The sequence below is a fragment of the Theropithecus gelada genome, chromosome 1 (assembly GCF_003255815.1).
Source record: "Theropithecus gelada isolate Dixy chromosome 1, Tgel_1.0, whole genome shotgun sequence".
Classification (NCBI taxonomy): Eukaryota; Metazoa; Chordata; class Mammalia; order Primates; family Cercopithecidae; genus Theropithecus; species Theropithecus gelada.
The window spans coordinates 128,583,660-128,601,866 of NC_037668.1; the positions used below are offsets into that span (position 1 = coordinate 128,583,660).

At 42.7% G+C, this 18,207-nt stretch overlaps 1 protein-coding gene across 5 annotated transcripts in view; it reads left to right on the plus strand.

Annotated features, from left to right (window-relative positions):
* Positions 1-560: 560 nt before the first annotated feature.
* CDC14A (cell division cycle 14A) overlaps positions 561-18,207 on the plus strand; it is a 171,842-nt gene continuing 154,195 nt past the window's right edge. For 4 of the 5 annotated variants that reach the window (XM_025365440.1, XM_025365429.1, XM_025365423.1 and 1 more), the window contains exons 1-2: positions 7,781-8,416; positions 9,177-9,267. In XM_025365440.1, coding sequence (XP_025221225.1) covers positions 8,368-8,416; positions 9,177-9,267 — 140 coding nt within the window. In that variant the 5' untranslated portion in view covers positions 7,781-8,367. Of the gene's footprint in view, positions 731-7,780; positions 8,417-9,176; positions 9,268-18,207 lie in introns of those variants that run through there. The other variant, XM_025365449.1, reaches the window with a different exon arrangement.

The following is an 18,207-nucleotide window of genomic DNA, read 5'->3' on the forward strand; positions in this document are numbered from 1 at the left end:
AGCACAGAGCCAGGCAAATAGTAGATAGTAAATTTTTAACTGAATGAATGAAAACACAAATATAAAGAAAATGTATATTTGATGTTATGGAAATAAAACATAGGTATGAAGAGAAATATTTTACCTAAAATACATACATTTTAGGGTAAGTAGACATTATTTTTATGTATGTGTTACATTATTCACATCGCTGTTATCCTACATTAACAAATACAGGTCTACTACTTTAGATATCATTTGAAGAATAACATAGACTCCATGTAGGAAGGCTTGGTATGTGGAAGATATGAAGTGTGATTTTTGTTCTCCCATGGGAATCAATGCAATTATTGATGTTAATAACAACAAGAACAACCATTAATAATATGTTCAATACATATATAGTATTTTTGGTTGAAAAAATGGAAACCAAAGGTTTGAAAACATAATTTTCTTCTAGAGTTTCTGCACAGACTAGGCATCAGAAAACATATGTTCCAAAAGTGTGTCAAGGGTCGCCATGGAAACCACAGGGCACAACATTTGTGTCCCAGGCTTCTGGAACACTAAGGACCGAAAGAACGTGAGTGAGAGCAGGGGAATTTAGGAATCCGTTGAGGATGCCTGAATGGGTTTGTTGGCCCTGATCACACTCCAGAGACAGGCATATGGTCACAGGAAATCAGAAATGAAAAAGGACATTAATTTGTACCCTGTGGAGTTCTCTTCGGTTGATAAAAAGGACTTCTCTGTGAGTGTATATTTTAATTATGCTGTTAGCTAGGAGTCAATTAAATTACAATACCTAGATCCAAATAGTTGTATTCATTTGAGACTTATGAAAATTAGATTTTGGAAACAAGTTAGTATTTCTTAATCTATGCTTAATATTACTAAATATTTGTATTTATTAATACAAATGCTAGGCTGTATTTGTACAGCATCATATTTGTACACAGTGTCTAGCATCACAGCATGAAACTCACATTTAATTTTACTGTTATTCTTGTGAGTTAGAAATTATTATAATTTCTATTTAATATCAGAGGAAACTGAGTCCAAAACAATGCATACAGGTGGTGGGAGAGAGATGCCTGAAACCCAGGCTTCTGATTACAAATCTAGCATTTTTTCACTACTCCAGGCTGCAAAGGAACTGATTTGTGAATCCAGGTGATTCACATGAGTTCATCTCCTCACATTTTAATTACTCATTTATTTGTCCATTCTCCAAATATAGACTGAGCATGTATTTTGTGTGTTTCCTCATTTATAAAATGGAAATAATAATATACCTACCTGATAGGCAACCAGTGTGAGAACTGAGATATAAACTACTGTGCTTGGTTTTAGATGAAACCGAACTATTAACTACTATTATTTTCCTGCTAGAAATATGTAGAGTAGAAACATTATTAAATGTGAACATGGAAGTGAACATTCAAAACTTTAGATTATGGCTGGGTGCGGTGGCTCATGCCTGTTATTCCAGCACTTTGGGAGGCCCAGGCGGGCAGATCATGAGGTCAGGAGTTCGAGACCAGCCTGGCCAACGTAGTGAAACCCCGTCTCTACTAAAAATACAAAAAACAGTTAGCTGGGTGTGGTGGCGGGCGCCTGTAGTCCCAGATACTCAGGAGGCTGAGGCAGGAGAATTGCTTGAGCCCAGGAGGCGGAGCTTGCAGTGAGCCAAGATCACGCCACTGGACTCCAGCCTGGGTGACAATGCAAGACTCCATCTCAAAAACAAAACAAAACAAAACAAAACAAAAAACCTTTAGATTACAGTGTGTAGCTCACTAATATTTCTCAGCATGGCTATGATGGTGATGGTTGGAGAGGAGTGGTGTGGGAAATATTATCTATTTTTGGAGTAAAAATGTTCACTTATTTTTTCTGTAAAAAGAGTATGAATGGTGTAGGTGCCGCGGCTCCCACTTGCAATCCCAGCACTTTGGGAGGTCAAGACAGGAGAAACTGGCTCTAGCTGAGGACTTCAAGACCAGCCTGGGCAACATAGTGGGACCCTGTCTCTACAAAAAAATCAAACAGCCAAGTGCAGTGGCTCATGTCTGTAGTCCCAGTTACTCTGGAGCCTGAGATGTGAGAATCACTCAAGCTCAGGAGGTTGAGATTGCAGTGACCTGTGATGGTGTCACTGCACTCCAGCCTGGGTGACACAGTGAGACTCTGTCTCAAAAAAAAAAAAAAGAGTAGTAATGACAAATAAATATAGATGGATAAATTCTGTAAAATTTAAAAAATGTATTGAGTTGTTAACTTGTTTGGTAAGTATAGCAAACGGACAATAAATTGACTATTCTGAAGTATATTGACCTCATGGAACTTTCTTTTACCTTCTAAAACTGTACCATTCTTTATTGACTGCATTAGTCAAGAAGAAGATGAATATTGAATTGACTTATTTTATTGTGAACATTAATGTTCACGATACCAGTATTTCTTAAACTGTATTTTGTAGAATGCTGGTATGCCATTAATAAATCACAGGGTTGAAAACAATTCAAATTTCTATAGAAGCCACACAAGAACAATAGCAATGGCAGATAATGCACCATCTTATATTGTTTCATTTGGAGATTATTTCAATATTTCCTCTAAATATCTTGAAGAAAATAGTTGTAGATATTATGCATACATTATTATTGACACTTTATGGCTAAAGTGTAATAATCTATAAGTTGAACAATGTAATTTAAGCTAACTAGGGAAAAATTAGGAAAAGGTTGTTGATATTACAGCAAATAATGAATACTGGTCTTATTTCCACCAGTTATGTGAGTTTGGGAAATCAGTTACCGACTGTGGACCTCCTTCTCTTTTTTTCTCTTTTATTTTGCCATATAACTGTTTATAAAGGAACTATTTTGTAGAAGCCTTGAGTGCTCATCCACTGCCTTCCACTCCCACCCCCATATTGGGCTTGTGCTAAATCCCTTGAGTTGGATGGAGTCAGTTTGAAAACTGGAACTAGCTGATCTCCCAGGTCCCTTCTGGTTTTTACTTCTTTGATTTTGGTTTGGAATTCTTAAACAGGCATTGGAGATTTGTCTGATACAGAATGTGGCTGGGTTAGGCTAAGGTCTTATCATTTGTGGGCAGGCTTCTGGAACAGAACCGTTTCTGAGTCACGCTATTTATTTTTGGCATTCTGGTTCTACTGTAATAACTTTTTTATTATATGTATTTTACTAAAAGCTGTTTTAAATTATTTTTGGGATCAAAAAATTGTCAAAATATGTATATGAATAAATAATTCAAATTACCTTGAATATCAAAGCACTCAGCAGCACAGGTTTCTACTACGTGTTTCATACTTAAACTGAAAATTAATTTCCAGAAATAATTCGAAGTATGTATTCTATATTTTCTTTACATTCTTTGGTAACTTTGTATCACTACTGAATAAACAACTAAACGAGTATGTTCTAATGATACATTCTAATAAGAAATTATGATAATTTTAAAAGAATACACTATGTAAACCACATAGCTGTCAGGCCTTTGACAATCTTGAGCTCATTTTTCCTTGCCCTCTTCCAGCAAGAAAGAATATTTTCCACCAGGCGCAGTGGCTCATGCCTGTGATCCCAGCACTTTGGGAGGGCGAGGTGGGCGGATCACGAGGTCAAGAGAGCGAGACCATCCTGACCAACATGGCAAAACCCTGTCTCTACTAAAAATACAAAAATTAGTTGGGTGTGGTGGTGCATGCCTGTAGTCCCAGCTACTAGGGAGGCTTAGGCAGGCAAACTGCTTGAACCTGGGAGGCAGAGGTTGCAGTGAGCCGAGATTGTGCCACTGCACTCCAGCCTGGTGAAAGAGGGAGACTCCATCTCCAAAAAAAAAAAAAAAGAATATTTTCCTTTTCTTTTTCTTGAAGCTAAATGATAAAATTTAATTCTTTTATGTTTTTCATTTCTTTTGCTCACATCTGAATCTTCCATCCATTCTTTTTTCTTTTTTCAGAACTGGCCACACCAGTTTATCACTAGTCTGCATTCAGTTCTGGGACCCACTTTATAAGAAATTGGACAAATTGGCAGAGACTGGACTGAGGCGCTTGAAGCCATATAATATAAGACAATGTTGAAGAAAATGGACATATTTGTCTGGGGAAGACTAAGGAGAAAAGGAAGGTGGTCAAGGAAACTGTCTTTGCATTTTTGAAGAGCTGTCATAAGTAAGGGTGATCAGAGGTTCTGCAGCCTCCAGGCAGAATTAGAACTAGTGGCTTTTGACATAATTTAGAGCTGCCTCCAGCAGTGAGTTTTCTAGAACTGCAGCACACAAGCATTGGTTGCAGGAGTTAGATTTAAATTCTGTCGTTTTCAGGGTGAGTGCAGTGGCTCACATCTGTAATTCCGGCACTTTGGGATCCTGAGGCGGGTGGATTACTTGAGGTCAGCAGTTTGAGACCAGCCTGGCCAACATAGTGAAATCCTGTCTCTACCAAAAATATGAAAATTAGCTGGGCATGGTGGCACACGCGCCTGTAGTCCCAGCTACTCTGGAGGCTGTGGCAGTAGAATCGCTTGAACCTGGGAGGTGGAGGTTGCAATGAGCCCAGATGGTGCCACTGCACTCCAGCCTGGCGACAGAGCAAGACTCCGTCTCAAGAAAAAAAAAAAAAGTTGTTGTTTTCAAACTCGACACTTTTGACACTTACCTGCTGAATTTCTGTGTGTAGTATTACCTTCCTTTTGTGCAGTTGAGCGATATTTAAAATCTCTTAGTATTTCCTTTATATGTGAAATGCCTTCTTTATTGTTTCTTTAAAGTTCATTCCTTAAATTTATATCAAGCTGGGTGGTTGGAAAAGCTTCTTCCATTATCTTCCCTCATAGACTGTAAAAGTATGCCTTTATTATGAAACTACAACCAACAGGAACTTTGACCTCATGGTAATTGAGAGAATAAAGTGTTTTATGATCTCATTAGAACCTTGTTATGTATTATATGTGTGCTGTGTGTGCATTATCTGTTTCATATTTTTCTTGTAGAATTTTCTATACCATTTAGAATGGCTTAGAGAGATTTGATTATACTGACACTTTCCTTCCATGCAATTTTGTTGTTGTTTGTTTGAGACAGGGTTTCACTCTGTCGCCCAGAGACACTGCACTGCTGGAGTGCAGTGGCGTAATCATGTAATCACAGCTCACTGAAACCTCTGCCTCCCGGTTCGAGCGATTCTCCTGCCTCAGCCTCCTGAGTAGCTGGGATTACAGGCGTCAGCCACCACATCTGGCTAATTTTATTTTATTTTTTTGAGACAGAGTCTCTTTCTGTCACCCAGGCTAGAGTGCAGTGGCACGATCTTGGCTCACTGCAACCTCCTGAGTAGCTCGGATTACAGGCGTGTGCCACCACACCCAGCTAAGTTTTGTAATTTTTTTTTTTGAAACAGAGTTTTGCTCTTGTCACCCAGGCTGGAGGGCGATGAGGCGATCTCGGCTCACTGCAACCTCTGCCTCCCGGGTTCAAGCGATTCTCCTGCCTCAGCTTCCCTAGTAGCTGGGATTACAGGTGTGTGCCACCAAGCCCGGCTAATTTTTTTGTATTATTAGTAGAGTTGGAGTTTTACCATGTTGGCCAGGCTGGTCTCGAACTTCTGCTCTCAGGTGATCCACCTGCCTCAGCCTCGCAAAGTGCTGGGATTACAGGCATGAGCCACTGCACCCAGCCAACTTTTGTATTTTTTTTTAGTAGAGGAGAAGTTTCGCCATGTTGGCCAGGATGGTCTCAAACTCCTGACCTCAGGTGATCCGCAGGCCTTGGCCTTCCAAAGTGCTGTAATTACAGGTGTGAGCCACCATGCCCAGCCCCAAGCAATATTTTAAAAAACATTACTTACAGAGTTTTATTATCTTTGTAAAAATGCTAAGGAAAAATAAACATTTTCATTTGAACTTAAGGACTTGTATTTGTTAGGTGATAATTCATTCCTCATGATCAAAATTTTAAGCAGGAGAGTTATATAAAAAAGATTTTTGTAAAGGATCATTTTGGAAAATAACAAGAGGGTGTTCAATTATATCTGGCTTCACCGAAAGTGTAGATTGGAGTTCTTTTCATTAGACTATTTACTTTGTGAAATTAAAAGTTCATGAATTGGATGAGAACTCTAACTTCTATTTCTAATGCCCTTTTTCTAACACAAAACTCATGAAAAATTGTTGGGGAATTTGAATTTAGATTCTGGAAGAATTTTAACTCAGAATCTTTGGATTTATTTAGCCTTTTAAACAAAGTGGGTAAGTTTATTGAAAGATTCATATACTTCGTTTTTCTCTATCTTTCATATAATAAATACTAGATTTTTTTTTTTCAATAAAATAATTTGAGGCCGGGCGCAGTGGCTCAGCCTGTAATTCCAGTGCTGTGGAAGGCCAAGGCAGGGCGGATTGCTTGTACTCAGGAGTTGAAGACCATGGCCAACATGGCAAAACCCGGTCTCTACAAAAAATACAAAAATTAGCCGGGCGTGGTTGCGCAAGCCTGTAGACCCAACAATTTGGGAGGCTGAGGCACGAGAATCGCTTGAACCCGAGAGGTGGAGGTTGCAGTGAGCAGAGATTGGGCCACTGCACTCCAGCCTGGGTGATAGGGCGAGACAGTGTCTCAAACAAAACACACATTAAAAAAAACCCCACTAACAAAAACTGGAATTGGCCCTCGAAGGGCTCGCTCCCTCGGTCAGCTCTGCACGGGTGCGCTCCCTTTCTCCCTAGAGGTCAACACGCGACTGCGAAGGAAAAGGCCGCCACAAGTTTCTTGCCGTTTCTGGAGAGAGCACTCAGAGCGCATGCTCTTCGGATAGTGGGTCTGTAGCGCCATTTTCGTATGGAAGGGACGGCACGCTAATTAGGCACAGCCGTAGGACGCCCAGCGTTCAAGTTGTTCAAACAGTATCTGGAGCCTCGCAGAGACAAGTCAAGGGCCTCTTTTAGCGGGACTCCTGCCTGAAGCGCTTCAGCTGAGACTATGTGAAGAAATTCCTTTGTGTTAACCTTCTCCTTGGACCAGTGGACTCTGCTCTCTCTCCTATTCCCTCCGCCCCCGCCCAGGCTTGCTCTGCGGTCTCGCCCCGCCCCTCCGGGACCCGAGCTCTGTAAAGATTAGGCATTTGTGATGCTTTTGCGCTCACAGTGGCGGCCCAGTTGAGAGGGCGCGGAGAACCAGATGGGAAACTTTTTTTCCCATGAGAACAAAGTACAAGTTATATCAGAGTCTGGTATGTGTAGAGGAAACCAATACATGTACTGTGAGCTAGGAGCTGGGGCTTCTTTTTCAATTGTATTTTTTATAAAGATGCAGACCCTCTCAGTGTTGGGCGTGGGGGGTGGTTGAAATGTTAGCTAGAGGCGAGGCAGGGCACGGAGATCTGAGGTTTTTACGTGTGTGTGTGTGTGTGTGCGCGCGCGCGCTTGCGCGGCAAGAGTTTAGAAGAGCATGGATGAGTGGGCGAGAAAGAAAGAGAATGGGAGAGAAAAAAGAAATCTGGAGTGGGACAAGACTTAGTGGGTGCCGAAAAGAAAGGGGGCGCCGGCGCATGCTAGCCTCCGAGGCCGCGACAGAGCCCTTGGCGATGTCCACTTCCAACGCCGCCGTTTCATTCATAAGTTTCCGGCCTAGAGGCCCCGCCCGCTCCCCTGGGCCGAGGGCCCCATTTCCTGAACAGCAATTGGTGGACGGCAACAAAGCCTTAGCAACCGGCTCCTAGTGACCCGCGGGGTGCCTGGTAACTGGGGCTGCTGCGGAGAAAGGAGCCGGGCTGTCCCTTTAAGGGATGGCCGCGGAGTCCTGAAAGTGGAGGGGGCTGAGGGAGGGCGGGGAGGAAGGTCTGGGGGCGGACCCAGGGGGAGGAGGAGGAGGAAGAGTAACTGCTGAAAGGAGGTGGCGAAGGAGGAGCCGGAGCAGCTGCTGCCAGCCCGCGGGCACTGAAGTCCTGCCGGCAGCCGCTCGAGTAGCCACGGGCGCGATCGAGACCAGACGTCTCCTCCTCCATGATCACTTTGGAAGCCGGGGGAAGACTTTGCCCTGCCGTGAGAGCTGGTCTGCGTTTCCCAGGCGCGGCGACGGCGGAGCAGCAGCTGCAGCAGCCGGGTCCAAATAGGAGCGGCCACAGCCAGGGGCGTGTGCGCCCCGCGCGGAGCGGGCTCGGGTTCCCCTCGGAATGTCCCCGGGGCGCCCGGCGCGCTGACCCCGAAGCCGCCTCCGCCTTCGGCGCCTGCTGCCTCCCTCGGCCAGGCTTGGTGTTCGGGACTGTGAGCTTCCTGGCTCCTGGGCAGTGGGGAAGCCCCCGGAGGCGAGTGACCTCAGCTGGCCACGACCCAGCCCTCCCCAGTGCGTATCTCGCTTAAGATGGCAGCGGAGTCAGGGGAACTAATCGGGGCTTGTGAGTTCATGAAAGGTGAGGAGCAGCCGCCCCGCATCTTCCAACGCTCTTTTGCCCCCAACTCTTCACTTCCCGCGCCACTGTCCCCACCTTCTTCTGAGGCTGCCAGTGTCCTGCAGCCGCTGCGCGCGCTCTTGTCCCCTCTCGGGACTCTCCTTTCTCCGAGGACCCCCTGCTTCCGGCTTCTCTTTCTTGTGTCCCTTGCTCCCTCTGCAGTTCCCTCGGATGGCTTCTCGGCCTCGTAATGGGACAGCACCGGCTTCTCTGCCCGGACTCCGGCACTCAGCAGTTCATGGGGAGCCTGCTCCGGTTGCTCACCGGTCGCCTTTATTCCACCATCGCAGGCTTCGGTTTTCGGGACACCCCCAACCACACCCCCTGAGTCTCTCTCCGTTCCTCTTTTTCAAATCTCCGAAGCCACATGGGGGAGGCTCACCTCTTTCTTCCCCTTCTCGCAGCTGCTGAGGTCTGGAGATTTGGGAACCAAACTTGCACCTCCAGTTCTGCGGGTACCCCCCTCTCCTGGCTACTCCGCTGGCCTGAAACAAGGGAAATGTGGGTGCTCTGCACCCCGCTGAGTTCCTCGGTCAGGTCTTCCTCTTGCCTAACTGTTGTGCTCTTGAGTCTCTAGCTTTCTGGGAGAGATGAGGTTTCTGCAAGAATTCCACGTGTTGATGGGGTCTTTAAATTGAATCCTTCGTATGTTATCACCCCCCTTCACTTCCACTTCCCTACTTCTCATATGTTTTTTCTGTCTTTTAAACTTGTCTTTCAGATCGGTTATATTTTGCTACTTTAAGGAATAGACCAAAAAGCACAGTAAATACCCACTATTTCTCCATCGATGAGGAGCTGGTCTATGAAAAGTAAGTTTCTGTTTTGTTTTTTTTTTCTCTTGGCCATTCAGCTTGTTCTTTGACGAGGAAACACTATGCACTTTTATTCATTTTCCCCCAGTGATTTGAGTAACAATCCCAATGTTTTAAGGCTCGGGTGCCTGGGGAGAAGTTCAGGGAAAATGGACAATTTGAACCTTTCAACACCTCAGTTCTTTTAGACATCTATCTGTTTCAGTTCTTCCTACCACCACAGCAAACAGCAGCTGGAGATTCCTAACACTCCCCAGAGTAGGACCAGGGAGACACACTATCATTGCCAGACTCTGTAATTGGCCTGTGAATCAGTCACTAAGTATTTATGGAGTGGCCATAGGGTACAGGGCAGTGCGTGTATTACAGGTGCTTGAGCTTTATAGTTTACAAGGCTTCTGTTCTATCTCAGGATGTTTTTGTTTGTGCAGCTCTTTTTCAGAAAGTGGGACACATTAACTGCAGGGAGCTGTATCAGAGTCACATCTATGACTAACATTTTATCTGACATATTGATTCTTTTATTTGGGTACCCCAAACTTTTTGATATTATTTTCTTTGCTTCTGATGAAATGATGTAGCAGTCCTGATTTATTTTCTTTGACTACTTTGCTTCTGTGGGATTAAGATTTGAGAGTGTAAAATAAAAGTAGGGAACTGTTTTCTGTAAAAGACCACTAATCTACAGGACAAAGATATCTTAATACTTTAGGTATAGCAAAACATTAAGTGAACAGAGATAAATCTTTATTCAATATAAGTATCAGATAATAAGAAATAAGGCTGAATTGACTTGGTTATGTACTTTTATGAAAAGAGCTGGTGTTTCAGAGGAGTCTAATATATTCTATTTTAAATGTTTAAATTTTCTTTCTTGTTGTCTTTACCAAATGTGCAGATAAATGAACATAGTTAAATGAATCATAATTAGCTTCCTTGGACTTGTGTTGTTAGAAAGGTTATTGGCAGTTCTGCCTAAGGATTTGTGGGTACTACCAGGTCTCCGAAGAGTGAGTGTTTTGGACCTTCAACAGCATATCTTTTATTTGGGGGAAAACAATCTTTGTCACTTCATCATAGAGGTTCTTGAAATTGAGGTCTGCGACGTTTCTCTTAGTGGTGCTGGGAGGAGGATGCTTCTTGAATGGCTAAAGTAAGAGTGGGAATGAAAGAGCCCTTTGCTGCTGCTCATGAATGCCCAGAGTTGCTGAGGCAAAGAGGTCTGAGTCTCTGGTGTCAGATTACAGCTCTGCTTCTAGACAGAATGGAGTTATGTGCGGCTGTGTACCTGGATGATGTCACTGCCAGCAGTGTTTATTGAGTGTTCACTCTGTTGTTGGGAATGTGCATTGTTGTGCCTCTGTTTTTGTGATTTTAGGGTTTGGGGGGTCTCTCATGAGTCTGAGAGTGGGAATGGTGTATATGTCATTATGTTCAATTCTATAGTAACTCACATGCCAGAGGTTGTTAATATGTTAATATGTCATTGAATGAGCTCTAGCCATGGAGATCTGAGTCACTTCTCTTGGGATTGCTAGGTGATAGATCTAGCAGAAAATTAAGCCAACTAAAGACTGTGCATGATGGCTTTTTGATTTTGGTATTGATAGATGAGGAAAATGTTTAATGTGATTTTCATGTTGGTATTTTGGGATAGGCCTACAAATCACATTCCTCTTATAGTCTACTGTTTTTCTGGTATTTTACAAGGAAAGACTTGCTGGAGAAACCATCCAATTTATGTTGTGAGTTTGAATTGACATTTGAAATATGATGAGGACTCCAGCCTGGGCAGAGTGTGTACTTTTCTTAGTTTGAACTTACCCTTCTGTGCCACAGTAATGGCTGTGGCTCTGAAACCTCCAACTCCATCTTTTTTGTTACCCCGACATATTACATTGTGCTAGGTGATGCAGAGAATAAAACAATGTTGAATGCACATGTTACCTTCGAAGAGCTCCAAGCCTGTAGGGAAAATAACAGAACTGCAGTTTGAGGTATAGGAAAGATATCTGCCAAAAGAGAAGTACAATCTCTATGCTAGGAGAGGAATTCACAGGGGGGTGGGGGCACATCTGGTGGAGGGGTTCAGCAAAGGCTTCGTGGAAGAGTTAAGATCGGCTTGAAGGATGGACAAGGTCTTATCAGGCAGAGATGTGAGAGGAGGGATCTTAGAAAACAGCAAGTGTGAGGAGGGGAGAACCTTGGGACGTGTGTTCAGGGAACAGTAAGTCCTCCAGTTTGCCTGGTGTGTATTCAGGGAACATGTAGGGCATGGAGAATGTGAAGTTGAAAGGTTGGCTGGGGACAGAATGAATGTCAGGCTGAGAAACCTGCAGTTTCTTTGGTACACCATGGGACTCTTGAGGGATTTGGGGCAGCCATGGTATGACTTCATCTGTGCTAATTACAAATAATGGGAATCATTTATTGAGCATTTAAATGTATGCCATATACTGTTCTAGGTGCTCGTAACTATTCATTTTGTTTTCACAACAATTCTATGAGGCAGGCACTATTATCCTTATTGTACAAAAAGTCATAGAGAGGCTGGGTCACTTGCCCAAGGTCACAGAAGTAAAAGTAGCAGAGCTGGAGTTTGAAACCAAGTCATCTAGTTGCAGAGGACATATATCCTTCTCAAAAAATTAATACAGTAGCATCACTTAAGACGGGTTGTTGAGGAGGTAAGAGCCCACTTAAAAAAATTCAGAGGGTATCAGGCATGGTGGCCTTCGCCTGTAATCACAGCAATTTGGGAGGCTGAGGCAGGTGGATCACGAGGCCAGAAATTCAAGACCAGCCTGGCCAATGTGGTGAAACCCCATCTCTACTAAAAATACAAAACTTAGCTGGGCATGGTGGCACATTCCTATAATCCCAGCAACTCTGGAGGCTGATACAGAACTGCTTGAACCAGGACCCGGGAGGTGGAGGTTGCAGTGAGCTGAGATCACACCACTGCACTGCAGCCTGGGCTACAGAGCAAGATTATGTCTAAAAAAAAAAAAAAAAAAAATTCAGGGGGAAGAAACAAGTACCTGGATTAGGATGGTAACAATGGTGATGGACAGAAGGAATCTTAAGCCATGTGACCTGGCAACACAGGAGGGTGGGGTGGAAGGGTGCTGAGGAAAAAGGGGAGTCAAAGAAGTCCTTAAGACGGCTTGGGTTGTGGTGAGCCTGCTGGAGCTCTTAACTGAAATAAGGAAGGAGGGTGGAATAATTGGGTTTGGTGGGAAGATCAGGCATTCCATTTTGGTCAGATTGAATTTAAAAAATTTAAGGGATATTTATATCACTGTTAGATATCACATATATTTGAGGTTCTTAAATTTGGTAATTTTCCCAAAGAGACAATAAAGCTGAGAGAATGATGTGGTTTCTGGGAAGGTAGAGAAGGCCTCAAGGTCTGTATTTCACAGGTAGGGCCAGGATGAGAGGAGCAAGGGAGGGTGGAAGTATGCAACAAAGAGGTGGACAAACACTGAAGGGGAGAGGAGAAAGGGAGAAGGACTGACTCCATCTCATCAGCTCCATGTTGGGGAAGTATAGAATGAGAGGGACTGCGAAGCCCCTAGAAGGACCTCTAGTAACCTGGGCTCTGTCTGGAGGATGTCCTACGGCGAGAAAGATCTTGACTGTCACATCATAATGTGCATGTCTCTGAGGAGAGGAATATATTTATATTCATTATCACACAGGACTTTGTACTGTGTAATTATTTGCTGAATGTTTAAATTAAATGCTGCTTTTCCAGCTGGGTGTGCTTGTAGTCCCAGCTACTCTTGAGGCTGAGGTGACAGGATTGCTTGAGGCCCGCAGTTGAACTGAAAAGCCAGCCTGAGCAACACAGTGAGACCCCATCTCTTAAAAAAAAAATAATAAAAATAAATGCTGCTTTTCTGGCTAAATTATCACCTTAGAAGCGATTGTTTTTGAATCAGGAAGTAGACTCTTTAAATATTAGGCTGTGGATATTTTGGGCACAGCTGTGTTTTGTGCAGATGTTTCTTTAGTTATGAAAGGAGGACAGCATTCCATGATTGAAATGTCAACCTTCTGAGATGCTGGTGGAGAAAATTTAATGAGGTGGCCTCATGAGGTAGGGCTATTAAGAGTGAACGTTTGAATTATCTGTTTGATTTTTTAAAACAGAACTTATTACTATAAACGCCTGAGCAGATTTAATAAAATGAGGATGATACGAAATCATACTTTGTCCTTGGGTTATGATTTCACAGGTCAGAGTTAAAATCAGAGTATAGGCTAACACACTAGTGGTACAAAAATAACTCCACAAAAAGCGAGCCTTTCAAAGAAGATTTATCTGCATGTGATTAAACTACAAATAACACACAACTCCCTGGAAAGGCTTGTTCTTTGGTATTGGAATTGGGCCCTGTAATCCAAATAGACACTTACTTTTTATTTTTTTTTCTTTTATTTTTTTTATTGTACTTTAAGTTCTAGGGTACATGTACACAATGTGCAGGTTTGTTACATATGTATACATGTGCCATGTTGGTGTGCTGTACCCATTAACTCATCATTTATATTAGGTATATTTCCTAATGCTATCCCTTCCCCCTCCCCCAACCCCACAACAGGCCCCGGTGTGTGTGATGTTTCCCTTCCTGTGTCCAAATGATCTCATTGTTCAATTCCCACCTATGAGTGAGAACATGCGGTGTTTGGTTTTCTGTCCTTGTGATAGTTTGCTGAGAATGATGGTTTCCAGCTTCATCCACGTTCCTACAAAGGACATGAACTCATCCTTTTTTACAGCTGCATAGTATTCCATGGTGTATATGTGCCACATTTTCTTAATCCAGTCTATCATTGATGGGCATTTGGGTTGATTCTAAGTCTTTGCTATTGTGAAGAGTGCCGCAATAAACATACGTGTGCATGTCAATACTTACTTTTAACAACTTGGCTCACTTTTTGTGTGGCTAAAAAGTTAGTGAAATCAAATATATTAATTGTTATGACATCTGTGTGCCCCTCCTAGTGCTGGTCAGGGGTGTAGGGTTGGATGTTGATGGCATAGAAAGCTAGTTTGCTGGGAAGGATAGTGTATAGGGTCTTCATTTTCAGCCTGTCCATTGTCATTTCTTCTCTTTTTGAGTTGTGAAGGAAAGGTATTGAAAATGCAGGAAAGAGCTCTTTAGGGAGAAACTCTAGGGACTGAATTTTAAGCAGTTTCTGAAGTGACTTAAAGGATTTCACCAAATGTTTTAGCATGTTAAGAATGAGCAGCCTCTAATGAGAACTAATTAGCTAAATGGAAGATTTAAATAATTTAAAACATTCAATTTTCATTTAAACTTAATTACAGCAGCCTGATATTAATGTATCCAGGAAGTTTTGGATAAATAATTTATAGAAAAATGATTTCTTTTATCTTGTCTATAGCATAGTTTTGAGTTAAAATGTGAACATAGAACATTTTTGAGAGAAGTATGGAAAAACTACTCTTGCCTAGAAATATTTGTGGGAATAAGTATTTAGGTTAGAGGTAGGTCAGGGGAAACCCTTTTGGTTTTTAAATTTTTATTTCAAATTAAATGTGTAGCAAGTAGGATAATTTAATGGAAGGTTGAATGCCACTTAAGCATATACACACATACACATATCTATGATCTTATAGAGTCTTACGGTCATCATTTAGAACCTCAGTCTCATTATAAATTATTATGATGTAGACAGAAGAGGAGATTTGGTTGAATCTCGAGACAAATTTCATTGTGGGAATAATAATAATAAAGCCATAGCCGCAACAGCAGCAGTAGCAGCAGCAGCAGCAGCAGCAGCAATAGCAACAGCAGCTAACACGTGTAGCCCTGTGCCAGGCAGTGTTCTAAGTGGTTTACACACACACATTAACTCAATTAATCCTCAGAACAAGCCTAGGAGTTAGATGCTGTTATTATCACTACTTAACAAAGGAGGAAACAGAGGCCCAGAAAGGGAAGTATATTGCCTAATGTCACTGAGCTGGTAAGGCAGAGCAGGGATGTAAGCCAGAGGCAGTCCGCCCTGGAGTCCAGGCATTTCCCAGTTGGCCTGAGACTGAGGCCAATGGGGAGGGTGTGGGACACCTTTGCCCCTTCCTGACAGACTTGATCCCTCTAACTTGGGTGGTGACGGCTCTTGGGGGAAATGTGCCACTGACAGTATATGCACAAACTATGACCAGCTCCTATCTGGGAATGTGTGGTGGTAATTTAAAAAATTTTCTTTGTAATTTCACTTTTAGGGGGTGTAATTTTGCCTTTTTTTTTTTTTCCTATCAGTGCACTACCAAAAAGAAAGAGAGGAAAGAAATTGAGTTAATTGTAGGACATGTGAAAACGAAAGAAGCCCAGTTTTTATAAGCCTGAGATAACTGCTCTTGTAGACTGTCTGGTGAAATGTTCTGGCTGCTTACCTGGTATAACTTAACGTGATTTTTTTTTTTTTAATGGTATTCTCCCAAAAAACCCTCAGAAAACTCTTTAGTTTTTAAAAGATGGTAGTTTATAGTTTCTTCCCCCCTTTTTCTTCTCTTCATCCAAATCTTGGAAAAGTAAAATTGTTCGGGCTGGTTTTTTTCACCTTCTTTTTTTTTTTTTTTTTGAGTTGGAGTCTCGCTCTGTTGCCCAGGCTGGAGTGCAGTGGTGTGATTTCGGCTCACTGCAACCTCCGCCTCCTGGGTTCAACGGATCCTCGTGCCTCAGCCTCCTAAGTAGCTGGGATTACAGGCACGCATGACCACACCCAGCTATTGTTTTTTTTTTTTTTGTATTTTTAGAAGAAGTGGGGTTTCACCATGTTGGCCAGGATAGTCTTGATCTCCTGACCTCGTGATCTGCCTGCCTCAGCCTCCCAAAGTGCTGGGATTACAGGCGTGAACCACCGTGCCTAGCCTTTTTCACCTTCTGTTTTGAGCATATGACAGCCAATGTTATGATGTAGTATATGTTAAGAGGAAGTAGATATATCTGTGTACATTCACAGTTAGTTCTTTTTTTTTTTTTTTGAGACAGGGTCTTGCTCTGTCACCCAGGCTGGAGTGCAGTGGGGCAATCTCGGCTCACTGCAACCTCCACCTCCTGGGTTCAAGCGATTCTCCCACCTCAGCCTCCCAAATAGCTGGGATTATGGGTGCATGCCACCATGCCTCGCTAATTTTTGTATTTTTTGTAGAGACAGGGTTTCACCATGTGGGCCAGGCTGGTCTTGAACTCCTGGCCTTAAGTGATCTGCCTGCCGCGGCCTCCCAAAGTGCTGGGATTACAGGCATGAGCCACCGTGCCTGGCCCACAGTTCTTAATTCTGTAATCCAGGGGAATCAAATTTACCTTCTAGATACTGATTTATTTAAATATCTGCTGTTTTGACCTCTTAGGCATTCGGTGTAGAGTTGATCTCTAATCTTCATAATGATAAATTATTACTCCGTTCTTTCAGTTTGCTTGAGATAAGGCTGTGAAAACATGAAATTTAGCCAAGGTGCTAAGGAGAGTTATCTTAACAGGGCTAGTCGTAATCATGCAGCCTGAGAGAGAGCTCCAAGTGGGCTGCAGGAGATCCCAGTGGGGAGCTGTCAGCCTTCCAAGTTCTTTCTGGTCAGGTCACCACAGGGCGGCTTCATTATTTTGTTTGAAGTAGATTCCTAAGACATCAGATGTTCTCATTTGTAAGTTCATAAACACATTCCCAAGCCAGAAGTAAATGACTTTCACTTAGCCACAGCTCAGTACACCTTTGTGCTTAAAAAAAAACAAAAACAAAAACAAAAATAAAAACAAGAACAAAAACCTCAAAAACAAAAACACAAAAAAGCCTCACAAAACTCTTGACACATTTTTATGGGAAGTGAAAAGCATAACTTAAAACTTTCATAAGTGGTTGAAAATTGCTATACAAGAAACTTAGTATTTAGATGGGATAGATTTTGATGCAGAACGCTGCGCTAATGCTTTGGAGATATGTATATGTAAAGAAGGAAGTGGAAACACATACAGTACAGGATAATACATGACCAAAACTGCAAATGTATGTGTTAGGAGTTCAAGAAAGGAAGAGATTATTGCTACCCAGAGTGATAAGAACTGAGCTAGTTTTTGAAGGGTGTATAATAGCAAAGAGTACATTTTATGATCTCTCTGAAGACCAGTACTACCTGTTTTTGCGCACCATTGTCCCAACACCTAGCACTGTGCCTGGCATAGATATGGGGCTCTAGTAATTTTAGTTGAATGAATGAATGAGTGAGTGAGTGAATGAAGAAGAAAGGAAAGAAAAAGATTTCAGGCAGAGTCTGGAGAAAAGGCACAAGAGGTGTTTGGGAATAGCAAGATTCTGTTAGAGGAGGTGTAACAATATTTGAATGGAGAGGAGTCACAGGTCACAGCAGCAGTCACTTAGTTGGGGACTGGATTGTGGAAAACTGTTTTGATGTCAGTAAGTTGTGCTTGCTTGTAAATGGCAGAGAGTGACCAGGGCTCTACTTTAGGACGAGTGCTGCCATCGCTCGAAGGTGGGGTCAGTTAGGCTATGGCAGAATTGGATTAGGGTTGTAGCAGTGGGGAACAGAAAGGCCAGATGGGGAGAGGCTAGAAAGAATCGATTGACTGGATTTGGGACTGACCAGATGAGGGTAGGGAGGAGGAAGCAAAGGTGAATTCAAAGTTTCTGGCTTGGGTGACTGGGAGAGAGTGACACCTTTAAGTAGGTGAGGTATGTAAATCAGAAGGAAACTGCCTTTTTGCTATTCTGTTTTGTTTTGAGGATTGGAGATAGGAAGCAAAAAGGGGATCACTGTAATGGAGTCTTTGTCTTTTGTGATCTTTAAGCAGAAAATAGGCCGTGCCTGTCCTGGATATTTAAAATGTGGGGAGGTAAGTGGCACAACTGATCTCAGGTTCCTTTCTGGCTTTGTGATTTGAG